This window comes from Rana temporaria, chromosome 2 (genome assembly GCF_905171775.1).
Source record: "Rana temporaria chromosome 2, aRanTem1.1, whole genome shotgun sequence".
NCBI classification, from domain to species: domain Eukaryota; kingdom Metazoa; phylum Chordata; class Amphibia; order Anura; family Ranidae; genus Rana; species Rana temporaria.
Genome location: NC_053490.1, coordinates 126,791,721 through 126,813,763, shown reverse-complemented (window position 1 = coordinate 126,813,763; position 22,043 = coordinate 126,791,721). Strand labels below are relative to the sequence as shown.

Genomic DNA, 22,043 nt, shown 5'->3' with positions numbered 1-22,043 from the left:
AAAATTTATACTCCACTCCCCAATGCTTCCCACTGCTTCCTCTTCTGTGGCCACCAATGCAAAATAACCGTTTTCAGATATGGTCAGCATGTGATCTCCTCCCATAATGCAGTGCTTGGTCTAAAGGGTTTTGGTGGTAACTACAAAACAGAAGGGATCAGTGGGGGACACTGAAGAGGTGAGTTTGAAGAGTTGGAGCGAGAGGTGAGCTTGGCTGAAAAGGTGAGCTTAAGAGGTGTGTAGGGAGAGTTGGAGAAAAAGTGAGCTGAAGAGGTGAGCATAGAGAGGTGCGGTGAGCTAAAAAGGGGAGTATGGAGAGTTGGAGAAAAGGTGAGCTGAAGAGATGTTTACGGAAAGGTAGAATGACAGGTGAGTATAAGGTCAGCTGGAGGAGATGGACTGTGAGGTGAGCTTGAGAGGGGAGTATGGAGAAATAGAGAAAAGATCAGCCGGGGGATGTGAGTGTGCACCTTGAGAGATGAGAATAGAGAAATGGAGTAAGAGGTGAGCTTGGAGGGGTGAGGTATAGAGAGATGGAATTAGAGATGAGTATGGAGAGTTGGAGTGAAAGGTGAGCTGAAGAGGTGAGTATGAAGAGCTGGAGTGAGACTGGAGCTTGAGAGTTGGAGAAAAAGATTAGCTGAGGAGGTCAGTACGGAGAGCTGGAATTAAAAGTGAATATGGAGAGTTGGATCAAAAAGGTGAGCTGAGGAGGTGAGGATGAAGAGGTGGAATTAAGGGCGACTTGGTGAGGTGGGTATAGAGAGTTGGAGTGCAATATGAGCTGGAGAGGTAGATATGAAGAGCTGGAGTGAGAGGTGAGCTGGAGAGTTGGAGAAAAAGGTGCGCTCAGGAGGCGAGTATAGAGCGTTGGAATGAAAAGCGAGTATGCAGGGTTGGAGTAAAAGTGACTTGGTGAGGTGAGTATGGAGGGATGGAGTACAAGGTGAGCTGGAGGGGTGGACATGAAGAGTTGGAGCGAGAGGTAAGCTAGAGAGTTGGAGAAAAATGGTGAGTAGTAATGTAGTCTCTACAGATAAGAGTTGACCGTGTTTCTTTAACTCTGATCTGCAGAGACAATATACAGTACGCCTGAATACAAATACACCTGTTCCAATGGTTTTAATGTAATTTATTTTACAAAGAGGTTTTACATTAAGATTATAAAGGCTTCAAATTACCCTTTTGCCACACAGGTATTCGGAAGCCAAAGTGCTCAGTCAATTACTTTGCCTGTTCAAATGGGCGCTGCATTCCAATGAGCTGGACTTGTGACAAAGAGAATGACTGTGACGATGGGGAGGATGAGAGCCACTGTGGTAAGTGTCTGATCATGTTACATACATGAATGTCCTAACAGGAAAGTAGAAGATCATGAACTAAAGGTTGGGAAGTCTTAGATTTACATTACCAATATATTCTAAATGTACATTAAAATGAATGCTATAAGTTTCCTAAATTAACATCTAAATATGAAATTGAATGAAATATATGCCAAGATAAATACAGAGTACTACCATTGCAGAAAATTATAGTCTGCTTGTATCTGGTATTTCTCACTTAAAATCTTTGACCAGCCCAAACGCATGCAGATCAGGAAGAACATGAAGAGTGAAGTTAGAATCCCTAATCTGCATACTGTTTCCTGGTCACAGGCTAACAAAGTCCTGAAGCCAATGGAACATCATGACTGCTTTGTAGCTAGCATTTTTTTAGGAGTGTTCAGCAATGGCAGCCTTTATACTTTCTTAGTACAAGTGTCCATTAAGGTCAAATTACAAGGTGTGTTCTTAGATTTCCTGCTCCCTGTGCAGTGTGTCAGGTGTCCCACCCCTGCCCTGGCTATGTGCCCTCCTTTCATTATTACAGCTTTCCTTCCCACCTCCCAGCCTAAAAGAAGTAAAGGTAAGACTGTACTTTCATGCTGTGCTATAGGATTCCATCTTCATGAAGAGACAAGTAATGTAATAAAAAAACACACAGTTGCTTCATTAAACTTCAAGGCTAACATTCTTTTCTTTTTTTTTCTTAGACAAGTTCTGTACATCTATGCAATTTGAATGCAACAATCATCGATGTATCTCTAAACACTGGGTGTGTGATGGCTCAGATGACTGTGGGGACAAATCAGATGAGGACGCTCGCTGTCGTAAGTTACCCACTCTTTTTTGCTTCCTCTGTATTTAGTAGAAAAGATTAGTGAATCTGATGGAGACACTTTACTTTGTATTCTAGAATCTGCCACTTGTAGCCCTGAAGCCTACCAGTGCCCCAGTACTAATGTGTGTGTCCCTCGCCGCTGGCTCTGTGATGGAGATAAAGATTGTCAAGATGGGTCAGATGAAAGTGTCCATGCTGGTTGTAGTAAGTGATACTTTGCTTTAAATGGCAATATTGTCAAATTGTTGTATATTTTGTAAATTGATCCCCACTTTAAAGCAAACCTATTGGAAAACCTCCTTAAGAATTAAAATTGCAAGTCTTGTGAAATAGAAGGCACTGCAAGTGTGTTCTTACATTTATTAGCCGGAACGGTCTTGTACAATTCTCTGATATAGTATTACTTTATTTCTATATGCTTGACTTCTGAATAATTGTCACAAACTTTACTGTCTAGTAAAATAACTTCATTGGTCATTAAAGGCAGTCCTATTGGACACAGGGAAAGACAGGTGGGTAGGTCTTAACCCAGAATAGTAGTCAAGCCTACAAATAACAAAGTAACACTGAATCAGAGGAACACATAGAGGGAGCTTTTCCAGATCATAAATGTACTGTAAGAGCAGACACTCCGTGATGTCTGGTCTTAGGACTTTTACTTTTAAAAGCTAAGAAATAGTAGATGTATAAGCAATTTCACAGGGCTACTGCTGTGTTAAAGCTGAACTACAGCCTTACCTTCTATCTTGCACAGTTGTGCAGGCTCCTCTCCTGTCCTGAAAGTTCTTGCTCTGATTTCACTGCACACAGTAAGAGTCTCACAGTGTACATTAGAGGCTGCAGCAAGTCAGAACCTGCCTCATTTCCTGAATGGAAGATTTTCCACATCATCTAGCCCCTCTTTCCCAGCCCTACGGTCTCTATCTCATCCCTTTAATTCAATGGATTTAGGTTCTATCCATTATGGCTCAACATCACATGTAGGCATTACCACAGCTTCCAGTATTTAGGAATCTATGTTTATCACCCTGTTGGCTCTTCCCATCAGCCGTGATCTACCTGCACGGCATAGAAAAGCAGAGACCCAGTGATGATGTCACTTAAATTGTGTATAAATAAAATGGAAAGGTTTTATTAACCACTTCCCGACCTCCTCATGTACATATACGTCAGCAGAATGGCACGGACAGGCACATGTATGTACCTGTACGTCCTCTGCTAGACATGGGTGGGGGGTCCGATCGGGACCCCCCCCCCCCCCGGTACATGCGGAGGTCGGGTCCGCTCGGGGAGCGACCCGGGACGATGGCGCGGCTATTTGTTTTTAGCCGCTCCGTCGCGATCGCTCCCCGGAGCTGAAGAACGGGGAGAGCCGTGTGTAAACACGGCTTCCCCGTGCTTCACTGTGGCGGCGCATCGATCGGGTGATTCCCTTTATAGGGAAGACCCGATCGATGATGTCATTCCTACAGCCACACCCCCCTACACTAGTAAACACACACAAAGTGAACACTAAATGTTACAGCGCCCCCTGTGTTTAACTCCAAAACTGCAACTGTCATTTTCACAATAAAGAATGCAATTTAAATGCATTTTTTGCTGTGAAAATGACAATGGTCCCAAAAATGTCTCAAAATTGCCCGAAGTGTCCGCCATAATGTCGCAGTCACGAAAAAAATCGCTGATCGCCGCCATTAGTAGTAAAAAAAAATAAAAAAAATAAAAATGCAAAAAAACTATCCCCTATTTTGTAAACTCTATAAATTTTGCGCAAACCAACCGATAAACGATTATTGCGATTTTTTTTTTACCAAAAATAGGTAGAAGAATACGTATCGGCCTAAACTGAGGAAAAAAAAATTATATATGTTTTTGGGGGATATTTATTACAGCAAAAAGTAAAAAATATTGAATTTTTTCAAAATTGTCGCTCTATTTTTGTTTATAGCGCAAAAAATAAAAACCGCAGAGGTGATCAAATACCACCAAAAGAAAGCTCTATTTGTGGGGAAAAAAGGACGCCAATTTTGTTTGGGAGCCACGTCGCACAACCGCGCAATTGTCCGTTAAAGCGACGCAGTCCCGAACTGTAAAAACCCCTTGGGTCTTTAGGCAGCAATATGGTCCGGGGCTTAAGTGGTTAAAAAAAAAATCCATAGCACGTTAATGAGGAATAGTAGGAACCAAGGAGAGCAAGATATATAAAATGAAATCGTTTTTTTTATCATTACCTTATCAAAATGTGATTTTTATTAGAATTAAAAGTGTGTTCAATATGATCTGATTAGCCTATCTGATTATATTTAAGACTTTTGTTGACAAACTCTCATGTTGTTTATTTAGTTTTCAATAACACCTGTGACTCCAAGGAATTCATGTGTCAAAATCGTCAGTGTATCCCGAAGCAGTTTGTGTGTGATTATGATACTGATTGCAGTGATGGCTCTGATGAGTCGCTTGAGTGCGGTGAGTTTTGTGTAGCCATTGTTTATACCATGTATGAGACTTTGCTACTGATACCTGCTAATTTATTGAATCAGTTCAGGTGCTGTCTCTTTTATTAATGCGTCTGTTTTGTATTTTTTATATTCTGTATAGAATATCCCACATGTGGCCCTGAGGAATTCCGTTGTGCTAATAGCCGCTGTTTACGCAACAAGCAATGGGAATGTGATGGCGATTTCGATTGCCATGATAAATCAGATGAGGCTCCCATAAATCCACGTTGTACCAGCACAGGTAAAACCAAAATTACAGAGAAGCAGTATTCAGGTATTTAATACAGCAGTGTTTCCCAAATTAAGTCATACAGCCATTGTATTGCTGTTTGCAAAGTGAAAGAAATACTTTTGGTACTGCAACTGATCACAATTCAGAGCACAACTTTTTTTTAGGCTACATACATCTGCTACCTTCATGGTATTAGCAATATAAATGTAAATGTTGCCATTGCCATGTACTGTAGAGTATAGGGTACAGTGCCATATTCACAGATGATTGTGAACAAGTCCTGCAAAGGAACCAATGTCTAATCAGAATAGTTTTGAAAACTCATGAAAGGCTTCTGGCCTTAAAATATCTAGAAATTTGCTGGTGGTGATCCTTTTCTTCTACATTGATTACTGCCAGGCACAGGAAGGTGATGTTAAAGGAGAAGTACAGCCAAAGGTCTTTTAGCTGTACTTCTCCTATGGATGGGCAGGAGTGCAGTTCTTTTTGCTGAAGTCTGCTCTCTGCTGACGTCACAGAGTCAGTCCACGACCATGGAGTTGGTATCCTTCCCTATTTCTGGACCGGCTCCCACTCCATCCTCAGCCCAGCGCTCCAGTGGGCGAGGAGGGGGCAGAGCAGAGAGCTGCTGACTGACAGTCAGCAGCTCTCTGCTTGGGGAGCTGTGAGAACCGAGCGATCGGTGGTGTTGGATTTCTCAGTTCTCATTGTTAGTGGCGCCAGGGGACGAATGCAGCATCGGGCCGATGCTGCATCCACCTAAATAAAATCCACCATGAATAAAAAAAAAAAAAAAACGTCTCTTTTAAAGATTTAAACTGTACATATAAGAAGTGATTATTTTCATAAATATGCTTAGTGCTTCTCTTAATAGGGGGCTTAATACAATACTGACAGAATGGATGAGTTACATTGTGGTTTATGTCTTATATTTCCATTTATTATTGTTATTACACATGATGTATTCCCTCTTATCCACCTATAGAGATTTTATTGTTCTTGAAACTTATTCTTCCATCTGGAAATCCATGGTGAAATTATTCATGCAATCCATTTCTTGATTTTAGGGTTGGAAATGTGTTTATTATCAATTTCACAAATATCACAAAGAACAACATAAAAATTTCAACTTGGTGACAACTGTTGGTCGACAAAGGTAATGAGTCAGCTCGATGGCTGTCGCCCATAGCTTGACTCCAATTGGCAAACAACGTATTATAAGGGTTGTATTTTTTGATTTTAAAGCAAATCTCTTAGCCTTGTTAAATGTTTAAAGCTGAAATCATTAATACATGAAGGGCTGCAATAATTTTTCTTTTCTATTGGCCTAGAATTCAGCTTTAAACGTTTAACAAAGCTGAGAGATTTGCTTTAAAATCATGAAATTTATTGCAAAAATTATTTCACCATGGATTTCCAGATGGAAGAATAAGTTTTAAGAGCTATAAAATCTCTATATGTGGATAAAAGGGAATACATCACGCGTAATAACAATGTTGAATGGAAATATAGGATATACATCGCAATGGACCTCATCCATTCTGTCAGTGATGTATTTTTTAATGCAACCCTAAATGCAGGTGTAACATGTTCAGAAACGTGAACTTATCCTTTATACCAGTTTTACTTTGTCTCTAAAGCCATGGCCTAAAGATGAACGTTTTTTTTTCCCCTATCAGGATAGAAATGTTATATTTGTATTTTTTAGTACAGCTTGCACTGCCTAAATATCAGCTTGAAGGTATCTAAGCCCTGCTAGCACCCTTCTGTTCTTCAGAGCTGGCACTCATGTTGAGCAGAAGAATTCTGGCTGCACAAGGCTTAGTCACAGAACCCACCCTCAGTCACAAAGTGAAACTAGATCCTTAGACATACAGAGAAGGATTTTCTGGCTAACAAAAATAAATTGCAGGCACCTTGTGATGTCTACTGTTAGGTTGGACTATTAACAGTTTAAAATGTTCCAGCAGTTTTTTTGTTATTATTTTCTTATACTTCTTTTGGAAGAGGTGATTAACCACTTAAGGGCCGCCTCTGGCACATATACGTCGGCAGAATATCACAGCTGGGCACAAGCACGTACCTGTACGTCCTCTCTAGGTGCCCACAGCCGTGGGACCCGATTGCCGCAATCGGTCCCCGGAGCTGAAGAACGAGGAGAGCTGTGTGTAAACACAGCCTCCCCGTTCTTCACTGTGGCGCTGTCATTGATCGTGTGTTCCCTGATATAGGGAAGCACGATCAATGACGTCGCACGGCCAGCCCCGCCCCCCTACAGTTAGAAACACATATGAGGTCAGACTTGACCCCTTCAGCGCCCCCTAGTGGTTAGCTCCCAAACTGCAATTGTCATTTTCACAGTAAACAATGCAATTTTATAGCATTTTTTGCTGTGAAAATGACAATTGTCCCAAAAATGTGTCAAAATTGTCTGATGTGTCCGCCATAATGTCGCGGTCACGAAAAAAAAACGCTGATCGCCGCCATTAGTAGTAAAAAATGAATTATTAATAAAAATGCAATAAAACTATCCCCTATTTTGTAAACACTATAAATTTTGCGCAAACCAATCGATAAACGCTTATTGCGATTTTTTTTTATACCAAAAATAGGTAGAAGAATACGTATCGGCCTAAACTGAGGAAAAAACGTTTTTTTATATATTTTTGGGGGATATTTATTATAGCAAAAAGTAAAAAATATAGAATTTTTTTCAAAATTGTCGCTCTATTTTTGTTTATAGCGCAAAAAATAAAAACCGCAGAGGTGATAAAATACCACCAAAAGAAAGCTCTATTTGTGGGAAAAAAAGGATGCCAATTTTGTTTGGGAGCCACGTCGCATGACCACGCAATTGTCAGTTAAAGCAACGCAGTGCCGAATCGCAAAAACTGGACAGGTCCTTTACCTGCATTTTGGTCCGGGTCTTAAGTGGTTAAAGGGGAATTATACTGCATCTAAGCACCAAAACCTTTATTTAATTCAATAATTCTGTATTATACATTTTATTTTTCGAAGCAAACTCATCCATCCACGTTTCTATGTTTAATTTTGCTGAGAAATCACTTTGATAAATACCCCCTAGTATTTTTTGGCCTTGGCCATCTTGAGTAAGGGCAGATGATTCATGGCATGCATACAGAAGGGTGTGCTTAGCTGAAATATACCCCTTCTCCCCTCTTGAAGACTCCTGGAATATATGACAAAATTTGCCTAGACCTGAAAAATAGAGAGTAACTGAAGAAATGTACAAAAAAAAAGAAAAAAAAGAATAAGACGAGTCGGTATGATATACATTGCTATCTGTTCAATAATAATAGCAGCATTTTAAATTGCTGTTAAGTGCAAAGGGTACCTTGATAAATTTATTGTGTGTATACAATGACCATAAAGTGTTATCTTGTCAGGATAAAAAAAAAATTGTCGATTGAGAGAGTGAAGTTCCACTTTAACAGAGAAGCATTGATTCAGTGCCATAAGTGCAGATGTTACATCTTTAAAATAAAAATTTATAGTTAATTTTTATCATTTCAGAGGGCAAATGTAATGAGACGTTTTACCACTGTAAGAATGGCAAGTGTATCCCAGAGCATCTACTGTGTGACAATAATGATGACTGTGGTGATGGCTCAGATGAACGGAACTGTTTTGTCAATGAGTGTATAAATAAGAGGATGAGTGGCTGCAGCCAGGAGTGTGAAGATCTTAAAATTGGTTACAAGGTAGACATCCAATTATGTTTAAGATACAATTTACTTTATGTACAATTTAACCAACTGTGATTTTCTTAATGCTATTGATGTTTCCTGTAACCCGTGCAGTGCAGATGCCGTCCTGGATTCTGGCTAAAGGATGATGGTAAAACTTGTGTGGACATTGATGAATGCACAACTACCTATCCCTGCAGCCAGAAGTGTATTAACACAATTGGTAGCTTTCGGTGCCTCTGCGTGGAGGGCTTTGAAAGTAGACCTGATGACTTTACCAGCTGCAAGGTGGTTGAGTCTGTTGGAGGTGAGCCAGTCATTGGAATAAATATGTAATCCTGTATTTGTGTTCTTAATGATACCAAGTCATCAAATTCTGTATATATAAGGGGGCGAATCTGGTATTTCAATTGCTCATTTAGTCACTAGTTCTCTTTAAGAGCAGGTTTAAAAAATGCAGGGTAACCTTTCCTTTGTGACAATAGAATGCTTGATAAAAACATTCAAATTTCCCAAATTCAGGCGTCACGTGACATTTTTTCATTGCAGAGAGATAATAGCCCCAGCTAGTTGAAATTGTTGGGGTCCCAGTGCTGGTTACAGGTCCCTTATTGAAAGAATAAGTTAGCCACTGCAAGCCAGTACCTGTGCTTGTCCTCTTCTCCTCCATGACCCTTTTTCAGGTTATTGTCCACTATTTAGTCTCTATTTTTAGTCTGTATTCCCCTGTCTGCAGTATATTCTGTCCACCTTGTACATAACAATCTGCGCTTCTCTGTCCTCAAAATGTTCTATTCACTTTGTGCACAGTTCCCTGTTGCAAAAAAAGGCAGCGGCCTCACTCCACAGTTTAGGCTTAATTTCTTGTTGGTAGGAGATTAGCACCATAGGAAATGAATGGATGCTTCTTATTCACTTTTCTAACCAGTGTTCAGTTAACAGGAACTCCAGAAATTTAGAACTTGTTCCCGAACAGTAGAAGCACAAATATACAGTCTGAAAGTATTTGGAAAAAAATGTTTCCTGCCTTTTTATCAGGAAAATTCAAACGATATTTAACTGGCTTTCTGCATTCTTTTTTTCCCTTAGTTGAAGAACCATTCCTAATTTTTGCCAACCGGTACTACTTGCGAAAACTGAGTTTGGGAGGCACAAATTACACACTACTAAAGCAGGTGAGAGCTGGGAAGAGACATTTTCAGGCAAAAAACACATTACAAAGTATGACCAACTACATATTGTCTGATATACATCAGCTCTTATGACTTTTGGCTTGTATGTACATATATCCTTGAAACTGCTCTGAGGTCCTTGGTCTGTCTTCCTCTAAGCGTGGGTGCTGGCAATCTATGTGTTTCATCACATTTCCTACACTGTTTATGTATGAAAGTAATAACCTACAGCGCAATATATATGAAAGAAATAAACCCGCACAAAACCGATCTCTCGTATACAAAAAACACACTTTACTCACCTCCTCCCTCTGAGCCCCACGATTAAGCCCCAGAAGCAGACAAAACACATTGATGGAGTGTCTTTGTTATTGCTAACAGAATAAAGTTTTTGTATGCAAGGGATCAGTGGTGTGCAGCGAAAAGAGTTTTCCCAGATGGGGTTGTTGCGCAGCTCTGATAGAAAAAGGTTTAAACCATGTAGTAAAAAATGTATATTATATTTGATTCACATGTAAAAAATGAGAACAAAGAGGGATGGCGCAATGGATGGAACATGAGTTATAGCGGGTACACAAACAGCGTTTACATGAGTGTATAAAACGGTACACAAATGGTGTTTATACGATCAAAGATATGCATCATAATATAAACAATTCTAATGAACGTTTCGACCTGTTAAAGGTCTTCTTCAGAGAAATTTTGTGTAGCTGAAAGGGAACAGATAGTGGTTAGACATCTCATGATTGTAATTTTAGATATTGGAAAATACATTATTGCGTTTTAAGTTTGTGTCTGCTAATACAAAAAGGCCTGGAAATGGAGAAGCAGTAAGCTACAATGCAATACAAGCAGTTCATATGTATTTAATACAGAACAATGATATTAAATGTATTTTTTTGGGGGGATTTGTAGTCCCCTTACCTTGATGCGGTGTCACAGGTAAGTGCTGCGGGCCGGACGGCTAGATCAAATGGCCCACCCAAAAAACCCGCACAAAACCGATCTCTCGTATACAAAAAACACACTTTACTCACCTCCTCCCTCTGAGCCCCACGATTAAGCCCCAGAAGCAGACAAAACACATTGATGGAGTGTCTTTGTTATTGCTAACAGAATAATGTTTTTGTATGCAAGGGATCAGTGGTGTGCAGCTTCACTATTTTCATAAATATTGAACTGTAGATACCTGAAAATTTCAGCAACGATCTTCGAACAGTAAGGACGTTGGTTCAAGCACAAGGGATAATGAGCACTGCTTTAATGGTGGCAAAATGAGTCAAGGATAACTACATTCATACAGGACATAGATGCCCTGTGGTGCTTCAAGTTTCAGTGTTGGTGTTCTGCTGGTGAAAGGCTTTACTGTATGTCAAGGAGTGTTGGAGAATGGCCTTTGTAAATGTTAACTTTAAGTATGATGGACATGTTGGGTGTTCTGATGGGTCACTGGGTTAATGGATATTCTTTTTTTTTTTTTTTTTTCGTATTCATGGGACTATTTACCTTTTATGTGGCAGAGTAGCAGATTGGCACAAATGTAATCCTTTGCCACATCATAAATATTTAAATCCAGTAGAGGTGATATACTAATGGGTCAAAGCAAGCTTCACTACACCAGCGGAGCTCTTCTTGGGTTTTCCCAAGAAAACAAAGGGATTACTATACAATTGTATCGCTGTGCAGAATTTTGCAATGTTCTTAGAAGCACCCCTACCTTAATGTGCTTGGTTCAGTAGGTGTAACATATTTATTTTTATACAGGATTTATATAGTGCCAACAGTTTGTGCACTACTTTACAATATGAAGGAAGACAGTACAGTTACAATTCAGTTCAATACAGAAAGATTACGAGGACCCTGCTCATGGAGCTTACAATCTAAAAGGGAGGGGGAAGTGGTACAAGACAGGGTTGCCAACCGTCAGTAAATTTACAAACAGTTTGTAAAATCCGTAATTTTTGCATCTGTCCATAAATGTCCATTACGGACATACAGACCACACGTCCATAATGGACATTTATGGGCAGATGCAAAAATTACAGATTTTACAAACTGTTTGTAAATTTACTGAAAGTTGGCAACCCTGGTACAAGAGATAGTTGCTGTGGTAGATGGGCTGATAGAGATGATCAAAATAGTTTTTAGAGGGAGACATGGAGGTTTCCCTGAATAGATACATTTTCAGAAATATAAAAAAGCTATCAAGACCTGGAACTAAAATGGTCCAAATTATAAAAGCGCTGAAATTGGATAAATGTCCAACTAAATATAAAGCATTTGAATGATGCCGTTGCAAAAATAATTCATAAAGAGGTGAGTGCTTCTAGTAAATGGTTAGTGATGCGTTGTTTTAAAAAAATGGCATTTAAAATGATTGTGTGTGGGCTAAAATGACGTTAAAAATCCGCTCGTGTGTACGCGGCATTACTCTCACTTGAACATCTGTCAGCAATAGGGGGGGTAGCATGGGTTAAACTCCATAAAAGTACATAAAACACAAGAAAGCACTAGATAGTGTAATCCTGTTTTAATAAATAAAGAAATCCTCAAACAATATTCCCCCACTCCAAATGCACGTACAATTAATCAACTGGTAATGCACATGTAGTAAGGAATGTATTCACTGCTAACATCCGGTCCAAAGAAGCGCCCGTGTTGCTGTACGCGGCGTTAGAGTGTTCCTTCCTGGTTTGGGCCAGCTAGCGGTAGTCCAACGCAAATAAAGGTGGCAACCACTGTTCAGTTAGTAAGGTGGATAAATCTAGCAGCAGCATTCATGACAGAATGAAGGAGGAAAAGCTTGTGTAGAGGTAGCCCATGATTTGATGTGGGGCCCAAATGAGATGTCCGAGTCTAGGACTGTACCTAGCACCCTGAAATGCGTGGAGGGACAGATGCTGTTGATCTTGATAAAGTCAAGAGGGGGAGATCAGAAAAAATAAAATATTATAAGCTCGGTTTTGGACAGAGACTGAGTTTAAGGAAGTGGTGTGACTTCCATACTGATATGTCACTCGGTAGACTAGTGATATGGGAGGAGATCAAGGGGGTGACCCGAGAAACAGAGATAAATCTGGGTTTCATTGGTGTAGATGTGATATTGAAAGCTGTGAGGGGTAATCAACTGGTCCAGGGAAAGAGGTGTAGAGAGAGAATAGAAGGGGCCCAAGCAAAGAGCCCATTAGAAAGGGAAAGAGGAGATAGTTGTAGGTGACATTGAAGGTGCAATGAGTATGAAGCGAACCAGGAAAGAGCAGATTCGTGAAGGGCAAAGGAAATAAAGTTTATTGCACAGATACTCTACTCTAACAATGGCAGCTGAAAGGTCTAATGCCACGTACACACGACCGTTTTTCGGGATGTAAAAAATTAAGTTTTTTTTTATGTCATTAACCACTTAAGACCCAGACCAATATGCAGGTTAAGGACCTTGCCCCTTTTTGCGAATCGGCACTGCGTCGCTTTAACTGACAATTGCGCGGTCGTGCGATGTGGCTCCCACACAAATAGAGCTTTCCTCACAAATAGAGCTTTTTTTCCCTCACAAATAGAGCTTTCTTTTAGTGGTATTTGATCACCTCTGCGGTTTTTATTTTTTGCGCTATAAACAAAAATAGAGCACCAATTTTGAAAAAAATTTAATATTTTTTACTTTTTGCTATAATAAATATCCCCAAAAAAGATATAAAAAAAACATTATTTTTTCCTCAGTTTAGGCCGGTACGTATTCTTCTACCTATTTTTGGTAAAAAAAAATGCAATAAGCATTTAACGATTGGTTTGCGCAAAATGTATAATGTTTACAAAATAGGGGATAGTTTTATGTCATTTTTATTAATCATTTCTTTTTTTTACTACTAATGGCGGCGATTGGGACCATTGTCATTTTCACAGCAAAAAGTGCTATAAAAATGCATTGATTACTGTGAAAATTACAATTGCAGTTTAGGAGTTAACCACTAGGGGGCGCTGTAGGGTTTAAGTGTGACCTCATATGTGTTTCTAACTGTAGGGGGCGGGGCTGGACATGTGATGTCATTGATCGTCTTTCCCTATATTAGGGAACAGACGATCAATGATAGTGCCACTCTGAAGAACGGGGAAGGTGTGTTTATACCCACCTCTCCCTGTTCTTCAGCTCCTGTGACCGATCGCCGGACACCGGCGGCGATCGGGTCCGCGGTCACGAAGCTTCGAACGTGACCCACGGCTGGGCTCTTAAAGGCGACGTACCTGTAGGTGCCTATGTCCAGCCGTGCCATTATGCCGACGTATATGTGCAGGAGGTGGTCCTTAAGTGGTTGAAAACAATCGTGCGTGGGCTCCAGAGCATTTTTCACAACGTAAAAAATGGCTATTAAAAATTTAGAACATGCTCCAAATTTTCACGTCGTTTTTAACGTTGTCATTTTTAATGTCGTAAAAAATGGTCGTGTGTGGGCTTTAACGACGCGAAAAAAACGTGCATGCTCAGAAGCAAGTTATGAGACGGGAGCGATCGTTCTGGTAAAACTAGCGTTCGTAATGGAGATAGCACGTTCGTCACGCTGTAACAGACTGAAAAGCACGAAGACTGAAAAGTGCGAATTGTCTCTCACCAAACTTTTACTAACACAAAATCGGCAAAAATTGCCATCCGAATGGAACTTCCCTTTATAGTGCCGTGGTACGTGTTGTACGTCACCGCGCTTCGCTAGAGCATTTTTTTTCCACGATCGTGTGTAGGCAAGGCCGGCTTAACAATAATCCGGTTGAAAAAAACTTTTTTTCTAGACCATTAAAAATGGTCGTGTGTACGCGGCATTAGAGTATGAGTATTGGTTTTATCAGTTAGTGGGTTTTAGTATGGCAGTTTCAGTGGAATGTTGCCCCACGCAGAAGCCACAGACTGGACAGTGGAGATCTCATCACAAACTGTACTGATCTTGTTTTTGTTATGATCGGCAATCTCCTGGGCAGTAAGTACATTAAGAGGGGGGGGGGGGGGATAGAGAGTTAAGCCCTGTACACATGGGTCGAATGTTGGGAGACAACAGCTGGTTAAAAAAAAAAGTCCGACATTCGGCCTGTTTGTATGTCGGGCTGTCCGACATAAGCTCTCTGACGGACATGCCTGCTGGAAAACCTGCAGCCAACTGACTCGCAATCGGCCTTCTCAGCCAATTGCAGAGAGCACTGATCGGAGAGTTCTGGTTGGGGAGGGCAAAGGGGAGAGTTTGCTGAACTAACCCTGCATGGATTGCACAAAAAAATAACTGATGTGTACCAGGCTTAAAGCGAACCATGGGATGGTCTTTCACTCCGGAAATGTGCACTGATAAGTGCATAGGGTGCTGTTTCAAATCCCAGTTTCTTTACAAATGAACATTTTGTATTTTTACTGTTCTTCCCTGCCACACTATAAACTTACAGGGCTGGTGTCTTCATTACCCTTCACTGACTCTCCATAAGTCAGCAAAGTCTTCATTACTGGTCTTCCTACACTTAAACATAATACATTCTGCCTACCGTGCCCTTTTAGGTACCCTGTAAGCCTAGAGACTTAATGTTTCCATTACTTTTCAGTACTACTTCCCTGAGTAACTGATCTATTGCCTCTATTACCATTTTCTGTTATCCTGTATCCCTACAGGCTTGTATTTATTACTTAACATTATTTTTTCCAGCTTCAGTGTATAGCTACCCATCTAGCGTTTTCAGCACTCTACATTGCTACACTGTAAACATAAAGATTTAGAACCACCATTACCATCACCCTTTTCTAATGTTAACCTTCAAATTTTCTGCTTCCATTATCCTTTTGTTATCAAATGTTTTATCCTATGGTAACTCACTCCTTCTGGTAAATATACTGTAGTTCACTCAGATTTGTTCTTTGTGCTATTAAAGTGCTGCACTGATTGCTCTCAAGTGTGTACACTGATTATACTGTCTGTTCTGTCTTTGTAGGGTTTGAATAATGCTGTTGCATTAGATTTTGATTACCGAGAAGAGATGATATACTGGACTGATGTCACCACCCAGGGAAGCATGATTCGCCGCATGCATATCAATGGCAGCAATGTCCAGGTATTTTATTGTCTGCGAGTTGCTAAACAGCTGTTATTATGATGGATGAGGGACAAGTTAGTTGTGAGCATTGGGCCAGATTCACGTAGCCCGGGCGCAACGTAACTTTAACGATTTAAGTTACACCGCCGCAAATTTTCCAAGTTAGTGCCCGATCCACAAAACACTTACCTGGAAATTTGCGGCGGTGTATCCTAAATCCGTCCGGCGCAAGGCGGGCCAATTCAAATGGGGCGAGTCCCATTTAAATTAGGCGCGCTCCCGCGCCGGACGTACTGCACATGCTCCCGACGTATATTTCCCGACGTGCTTTGCGCGAAGTTACGATGCGCCGAGGTTTTGTGAATCGCGACGGGTAAAAAAGAGTTGCGCCGGGAAAAAAAAATTGAAAGCTACGCGGGAAAGACGGGTATACTTTTACATGGTGTACTAATTTTACACTTTGTAAAAGCAGCCCTATCTTTGCGACGGCAAACTAACACTTGCGGCGACTTTCTGATGGGAAAAAGTTTCGTGGATCGCCGTAAGTGCTAATTTGCATACCCGACGCTGGTTTACGACGAGAACTCCCCCCAGCGGCGGCCGCGGTACTGCATCCTAAGATCCGACAGTGTAAAACAATTACACCTGTCGGATCTTAGGGATATCTATGCGTAACTGATTCTATGAATCAGCCGCATAGATAGAAACAGGGATACGACGGCGTATTAGCAGATATGCCGGCGTATCCCTTTTGTGAATCTAGCCCATTGTAACTTGGTATGACAAAATGTGTTGATAAATATAGGTTAACAATTCCAATAATAGTGTAATATATTTTGGACTACATTACAATTTTATATTTATATAGATGTGTGTGAAATATTAAATATAATTGGATGGTATTGTTTAAGCTACATCCTGCTTTCCTTATTCAATTAGTCTTAGTGCTGCATAGTTTGAAGGATAGATACGATTACCTCTTCATTGCAGGTTCTGCATCGTACTGGACTCAGCAATCCTGATGGACTGGCAGTGGATTGGGTTGGCGGTAACCTGTACTGGTGTGACAAAGGAAGGGACACTATTGAGGTTTCCAAACTAAATGGGGCTTATCGTACAGTGTTGGTGAACTCTGGTCTGAGAGAGCCACGCGCACTGGTGGTTGATGTAAAACACGGGTAAGAATCTCCTATAATGTTTTTTTTTTTTTTTCATGAGATCATGTTATGAGGTCAGCATATGACAATATGGTGGTATCTGCCATTTTTCTGTATTCTCAGCTTTCTATATTGGACAGACTGGGGGGACAACTCCTTAATTGGCAAGATTGGTATGGACGGCACTAACCGCAGTGTCATTGTTGACAGCAAGATAACTTGGCCCAATGGCCTGACACTGGACTATATCAACAACAGAATATACTGGGCTGATGCGAGAGAGGATTACATTCAGTTTGCCAACCTTGATGGTACCAACCGCCACACAGGTATGTTGATTTGTATTGAAATCGGTCACTTGTTACAAAACAGAATTTGTCAAAAAAACAATAAAAAAATATTGTCTAAGGATATATATTTATAATCTTAGTAACAAATAAGGTAGAAAATTCCAAGTTTGCCAAAATAAAAAATCACAGCGAACCAGCGATTAATTGATCCTTGCGTCAAGAAAAAAAAACGTCATCCACATGATATTTTACTTCTGCTGCCCTCCTCACAACCTCCTCCGGTAGTGAATAAAAACGTTGTTTAAAAAAAATAACACATTTGGGGTTGCATTTTAGCAAAATTTAAAATTAAAAATCCTACCCAGTACAGAATAAAACCTGTAAATGTTTATCTCTGTGATTGTTTTTTTTATAAAGTACATTTTTTTTCTTCCTCACAGTGCTCAGCCAAGATATCCCACACATCTTTGCACTGACACTTTTTGAAGATTACATATATTGGACAGACTGGGAAACCAAGTCAATTAACCGAGCACACAAGACCACAGGAGTAAACAAGACCCTGTTGATCAGCACTTTACATCGACCCATGGACATACACATCTACCATCTCTACCGACAGCCTGATGGTGAGTATACTGGGACGCTTATAGCTCATAACCACTTTTTTTTATATGTAGACCTGACACAGCCTTTATAAGCATGTAAGCTCACTGGACACTTTTAGGTGTAGTATATACTTCTCATAGAAGGGTGCTCCTGGTCAGAACCTAGGTATGGTGAGATGTTAAAATAATTCTTAGCTAGGGCCCTGTGTATACCAAGAACATTTTCACACACCATTTCAGCACAATCAGCCTGAACAATTGATAAGAATGTCAGTGGATCTGTAGAATTCTGTGTATGCCCAGCTCTGACCCAATTGTCTGCTTGGAATGCACCATGGTCTGCTGCTACTGTAGCCCATCCTGTTTTAGAGGGGTGGTTAACTGGGCAGTTGTGGACTTCCTTCTTTAATGAACGAGTCTTTCCTTTTACAAATCAAATGTTTTTTGTCCGCAGAAATTCTGATTACTGGAAGTTTTTTTTTCTTACATTTTATTTTATTTTCATACTGTTCTCTAAATACTTGACAGTGGGGTAGATTCAGATAGATTTGCGGATCTTTAGATCCGGGTAATCTATCTGATTTACGATCCGCCGGCGCAAATTTGAGAGGCTAGTGCAGTATTCTGAAAGCACTTACCTCGAAACTTGCGCCGGCGGATCGGAAATCCCCCGGCGGAATTCAAATTCCGCGGCTAGGGGAGTGTAGTATTTAAATCAGGCGCGTCTCCGCGCCGATTTAAATGCGCATGCGCCACCGGCTAAATTTCCCAGCGTGCATTGCTCCAAATGACGTCGCTAGGACGTCATTGGTTTTGGCGTGAACGTAAATTACGTCCATCCGTATTCGCGACCGACTTACGCAAACAACGTAAAAATTCAAAACTCAGCGCGGGAACGACGTCCATACTTAACATTGGCTGCGCCTCCTAATAGCAGGAGCAACATTACGACGAAAACGACTTACGCAAACAACGTAAAAAACTACCGCCGGGTGCACGTACGTTTGTGAATCGGCGTAAGTAGGTAATTTGCATACTCTACGCTGAAAACGATGGTAGCGCCACCTAGCGGCCAGCGTGAGAATGCACCCTAAGATACGACGGCGTAAGAGACTTATGCCAGTCGTATCTTAGGCAAATGTCGGCGTATCTAGCTTTCTGAATACAGATAGTAGATACGCCGGCGCAGATTTGAATTTACGCGGTGTATCTATGGATACGCCGGCATACATTCTATCTGAATCTACCCCAGTGTCTTTATGCTTTATGTATTGAGTTGTAGCCACATGAACTGCTTTTTGAATATTTGTGAACAGTTGTACCTTAAAAAGTGGCCACTGATAGTATTTATCATAATCATATATAACAATATGTTATTTTTTACATAGACCTTTTTCAAACAATAGGTACTTTTTTGTTAATTTTGGATATGATTCAACATTTAAAAATAATATTTATGCACACTTTATGCACTTGTTCTTTCAAGAGGCCACAATAGAATGCTGTATTGTAGCGCATTACATTATGTTAATAAACATTCCACCAGTCTGCATTTCTATGAATGTCTTGCTTTAGTTAACCTTTCTTCCTGTTTTAGTTCCCAATCATCCCTGCAAATCCAACAATGGTGGATGCAGTAATCTGTGCCTTCTGTCGCCTAACGGTGGATCCAAATGTGCTTGTCCAACTAACTTCTACCTTGGGGCTGATGGGAAGACCTGTGTCTCCAACTGTACTGCCAGTCAAGTAAGTATATTTGCGTGTGGTTATTCTCTGAGGTAAAGGGCATTTATCATAAGCAACGGGGGGTTTGTAAAAGCCTCATCTGCAGATCACTTAAAGTTGTTGTAAACCCTTTTACACCTCTTACTTGTACCTACAGGTAAGCCTAAAATAAGGCTTACCTGTAGGTACTGTTAATATCTCCTAAACCTGCACAGTTTAGGAGATATTTACCATATAATCTTGCACCAACATCAACGGCACATGCACAGTGAAGAAACAGCCTGCTCGTGCTGTTTCTTCAGCAGCGTGCTGTGACCTGTGACTCCCACGCGCGGGAGTGACGTCATTGCGACTCCAGCCAATCACATCGCTGGAGCCAGCGACCCCGAAATAACTCCAGGAGACATGGGGCTGCTGCAACAGCTTTGATCTAAGGTAAGTATTTCATAATGAGCTAATATGCAATGCATAATATATCATTATGCCTTTGTCTTACAGGATTTTTTTATTAAAAACATTTTCGGATTTACAACCACTGAGTACACACAAATTTTAAATTTGACCGGTTCAGAAGGAACTATGATCTGTGTGTAGCCCTGTGTCTTCAACAGAAGCAACTGGCTTCTGTCAAATGGTCCTGCTGAAAAAACGGCGTTCAATCAACTGATCACTGTATTCAGATCTGGGTCCACCCTCTACAATATGTGATTACGTGTTGCTTTTGTAGCTTAAGGTGAACCTATGAGAAAAAGTAATCAAGACAACTAGGAACTTGGCTTATACTTCTTTAAAGAACCTTCCTGGATAGCATTTACTTTGTCAAGCAGCAGAATTGGCACTACTACTTCCTGTAACCCACAGTTAAGTGACTGGGATTCTAGCAGCCTATCAGTGGGCCGGATCTAATTAGAGTTGGCATTCACATAGAGAACTGGCTGTAGCTGGACACACACCATAAAGCAGTAGGCACAAACTGACGATTTTTCACCTGTCTACTAAAGCTGCTAGTTTGCCTCATCTCTATATCATAGAAAGCCTTAAAAACAATACCAATCACAGATATACTTTAACATATCTTTATAGGGATAGTGATAGATGACGTATTTAATATTGCTGCCCAGTCTGTTTTATGGAAGCGGGTGTTACAGGGTAATGTTGGCTTAACCTGTGGCACCTGTTGGCATTCCTGTACAGGAAGAATGTCTTTTCATTGTGGAGAAGTAGTTAGCCCATAGTACTGTATAGGCTTGATCATAAATATCTTCAATGTTGAAATTCTTTAGGAACTTTGCCATATTTTGGTGTACTGTTACCATTGACCAAAGCAGACATTTTGGTGTTTTTTTGAATGGTCATCTGAGCACATAAAAACACATTTAGTACATTTCTGCAATACAAACACATTTCCTCATGTGTTATTCCTTAATAAACACTGAAAGTACAGAAAAATACTTGTTGATCTGCCAGAAATCCAGTAAACACCTGTTTGAACTGATAACTGTGCCTCTTCGGCACTGAAATCACCCCAAGTAGATGTGTTCTCCCCCTTCTTATAATCCCCGTGTCTTTTCCTTTTTCAGTTTGTGTGTAAAAATGACAAATGCATTCCATTCTGGTGGAAGTGTGACACTGAGGATGACTGTGGAGACCGATCAGATGAGCCATCTGACTGCCGTATGTATAACTACTTTTTTTTTTGCCCTGTATTGTGTTTTTTTTATTTTTTTTATATTACTTTCATTGATGAAAGAGATAGGTCTCTTTGGCAGATGCATGTTTTATTACAGAGTGCCACACACACATATTTTGCTGTATTTTAAAGAGTTTGTTTTGTTTCTCTTTAGCGGAATTCAAATGTCGCCCAGGTCAATTCCAATGCTCCACTGGAATCTGTACCAATCCCGCCTTCATATGTGATGGTGACAATGACTGCCAGGACAACTCGGATGAAGCCAACTGCGGTGAGACTGTTGGCACAGATGAAGCACTATGTGTTTTTTAGGAAATCGGGAACAGGGTTTTTCTACAACCCCATTTCCAAAAAAGTTGGAACACTGGAAAATCTACACAAAATCAGAATGCAATGATTTGAAAATCTCATAAACCCATATTTCATTCGTAATAGAAAATAAATCAAATGTTTAAACTGAGAACATTTACCATTTTTATAAAAAAAATAAGATAATTTTAAAATTGATGACGGCAACACGTCTCAAAAAAGTTGGGATGGGGCAACAACAAGCTGGCAAAGTACAACCCCATTTCCAAAAGAATTGGGACAAGGCCATGTTTACCACAGTGTAGCATTTTTCAGTAGAATGTTAGATATGACTTAAAGGGTCACTAAAGGAATTTTTTTTCTAGCTAAATAGCTTCCTTTACCTTACCGTAGTCCTGGTTTCATGTCCTCATTGTTCGTTTTTGCTTTGAAGTAGCTGTA

The 22,043-nt window shown here is 40.4% G+C and overlaps 1 protein-coding gene across 1 annotated transcript in view; it reads left to right on the top strand.

Annotated features, from left to right (window-relative positions):
- The window catches only part of LRP1 (LDL receptor related protein 1), a 447,299-nt gene that overhangs the window by 367,762 nt on the left and 57,494 nt on the right, over positions 1–22,043 (top strand). Inside the window, exons 50-64 of the mRNA XM_040340947.1 lie at positions 1,197–1,319; positions 2,033–2,149; positions 2,236–2,364; positions 4,504–4,626; positions 4,759–4,899; positions 8,425–8,612; positions 8,712–8,904; positions 9,687–9,772; positions 15,722–15,841; positions 16,814–17,001; positions 17,104–17,309; positions 17,711–17,899; positions 19,476–19,624; positions 21,184–21,277; positions 21,448–21,564. Coding sequence (XP_040196881.1) covers positions 1,197–1,319; positions 2,033–2,149; positions 2,236–2,364; positions 4,504–4,626; positions 4,759–4,899; positions 8,425–8,612; positions 8,712–8,904; positions 9,687–9,772; positions 15,722–15,841; positions 16,814–17,001; positions 17,104–17,309; positions 17,711–17,899; positions 19,476–19,624; positions 21,184–21,277; positions 21,448–21,564 — 2,163 coding nt within the window. The remainder of the gene's footprint in view (positions 1–1,196; positions 1,320–2,032; positions 2,150–2,235; positions 2,365–4,503; positions 4,627–4,758; positions 4,900–8,424; positions 8,613–8,711; positions 8,905–9,686; positions 9,773–15,721; positions 15,842–16,813; positions 17,002–17,103; positions 17,310–17,710; positions 17,900–19,475; positions 19,625–21,183; positions 21,278–21,447; positions 21,565–22,043) is intronic.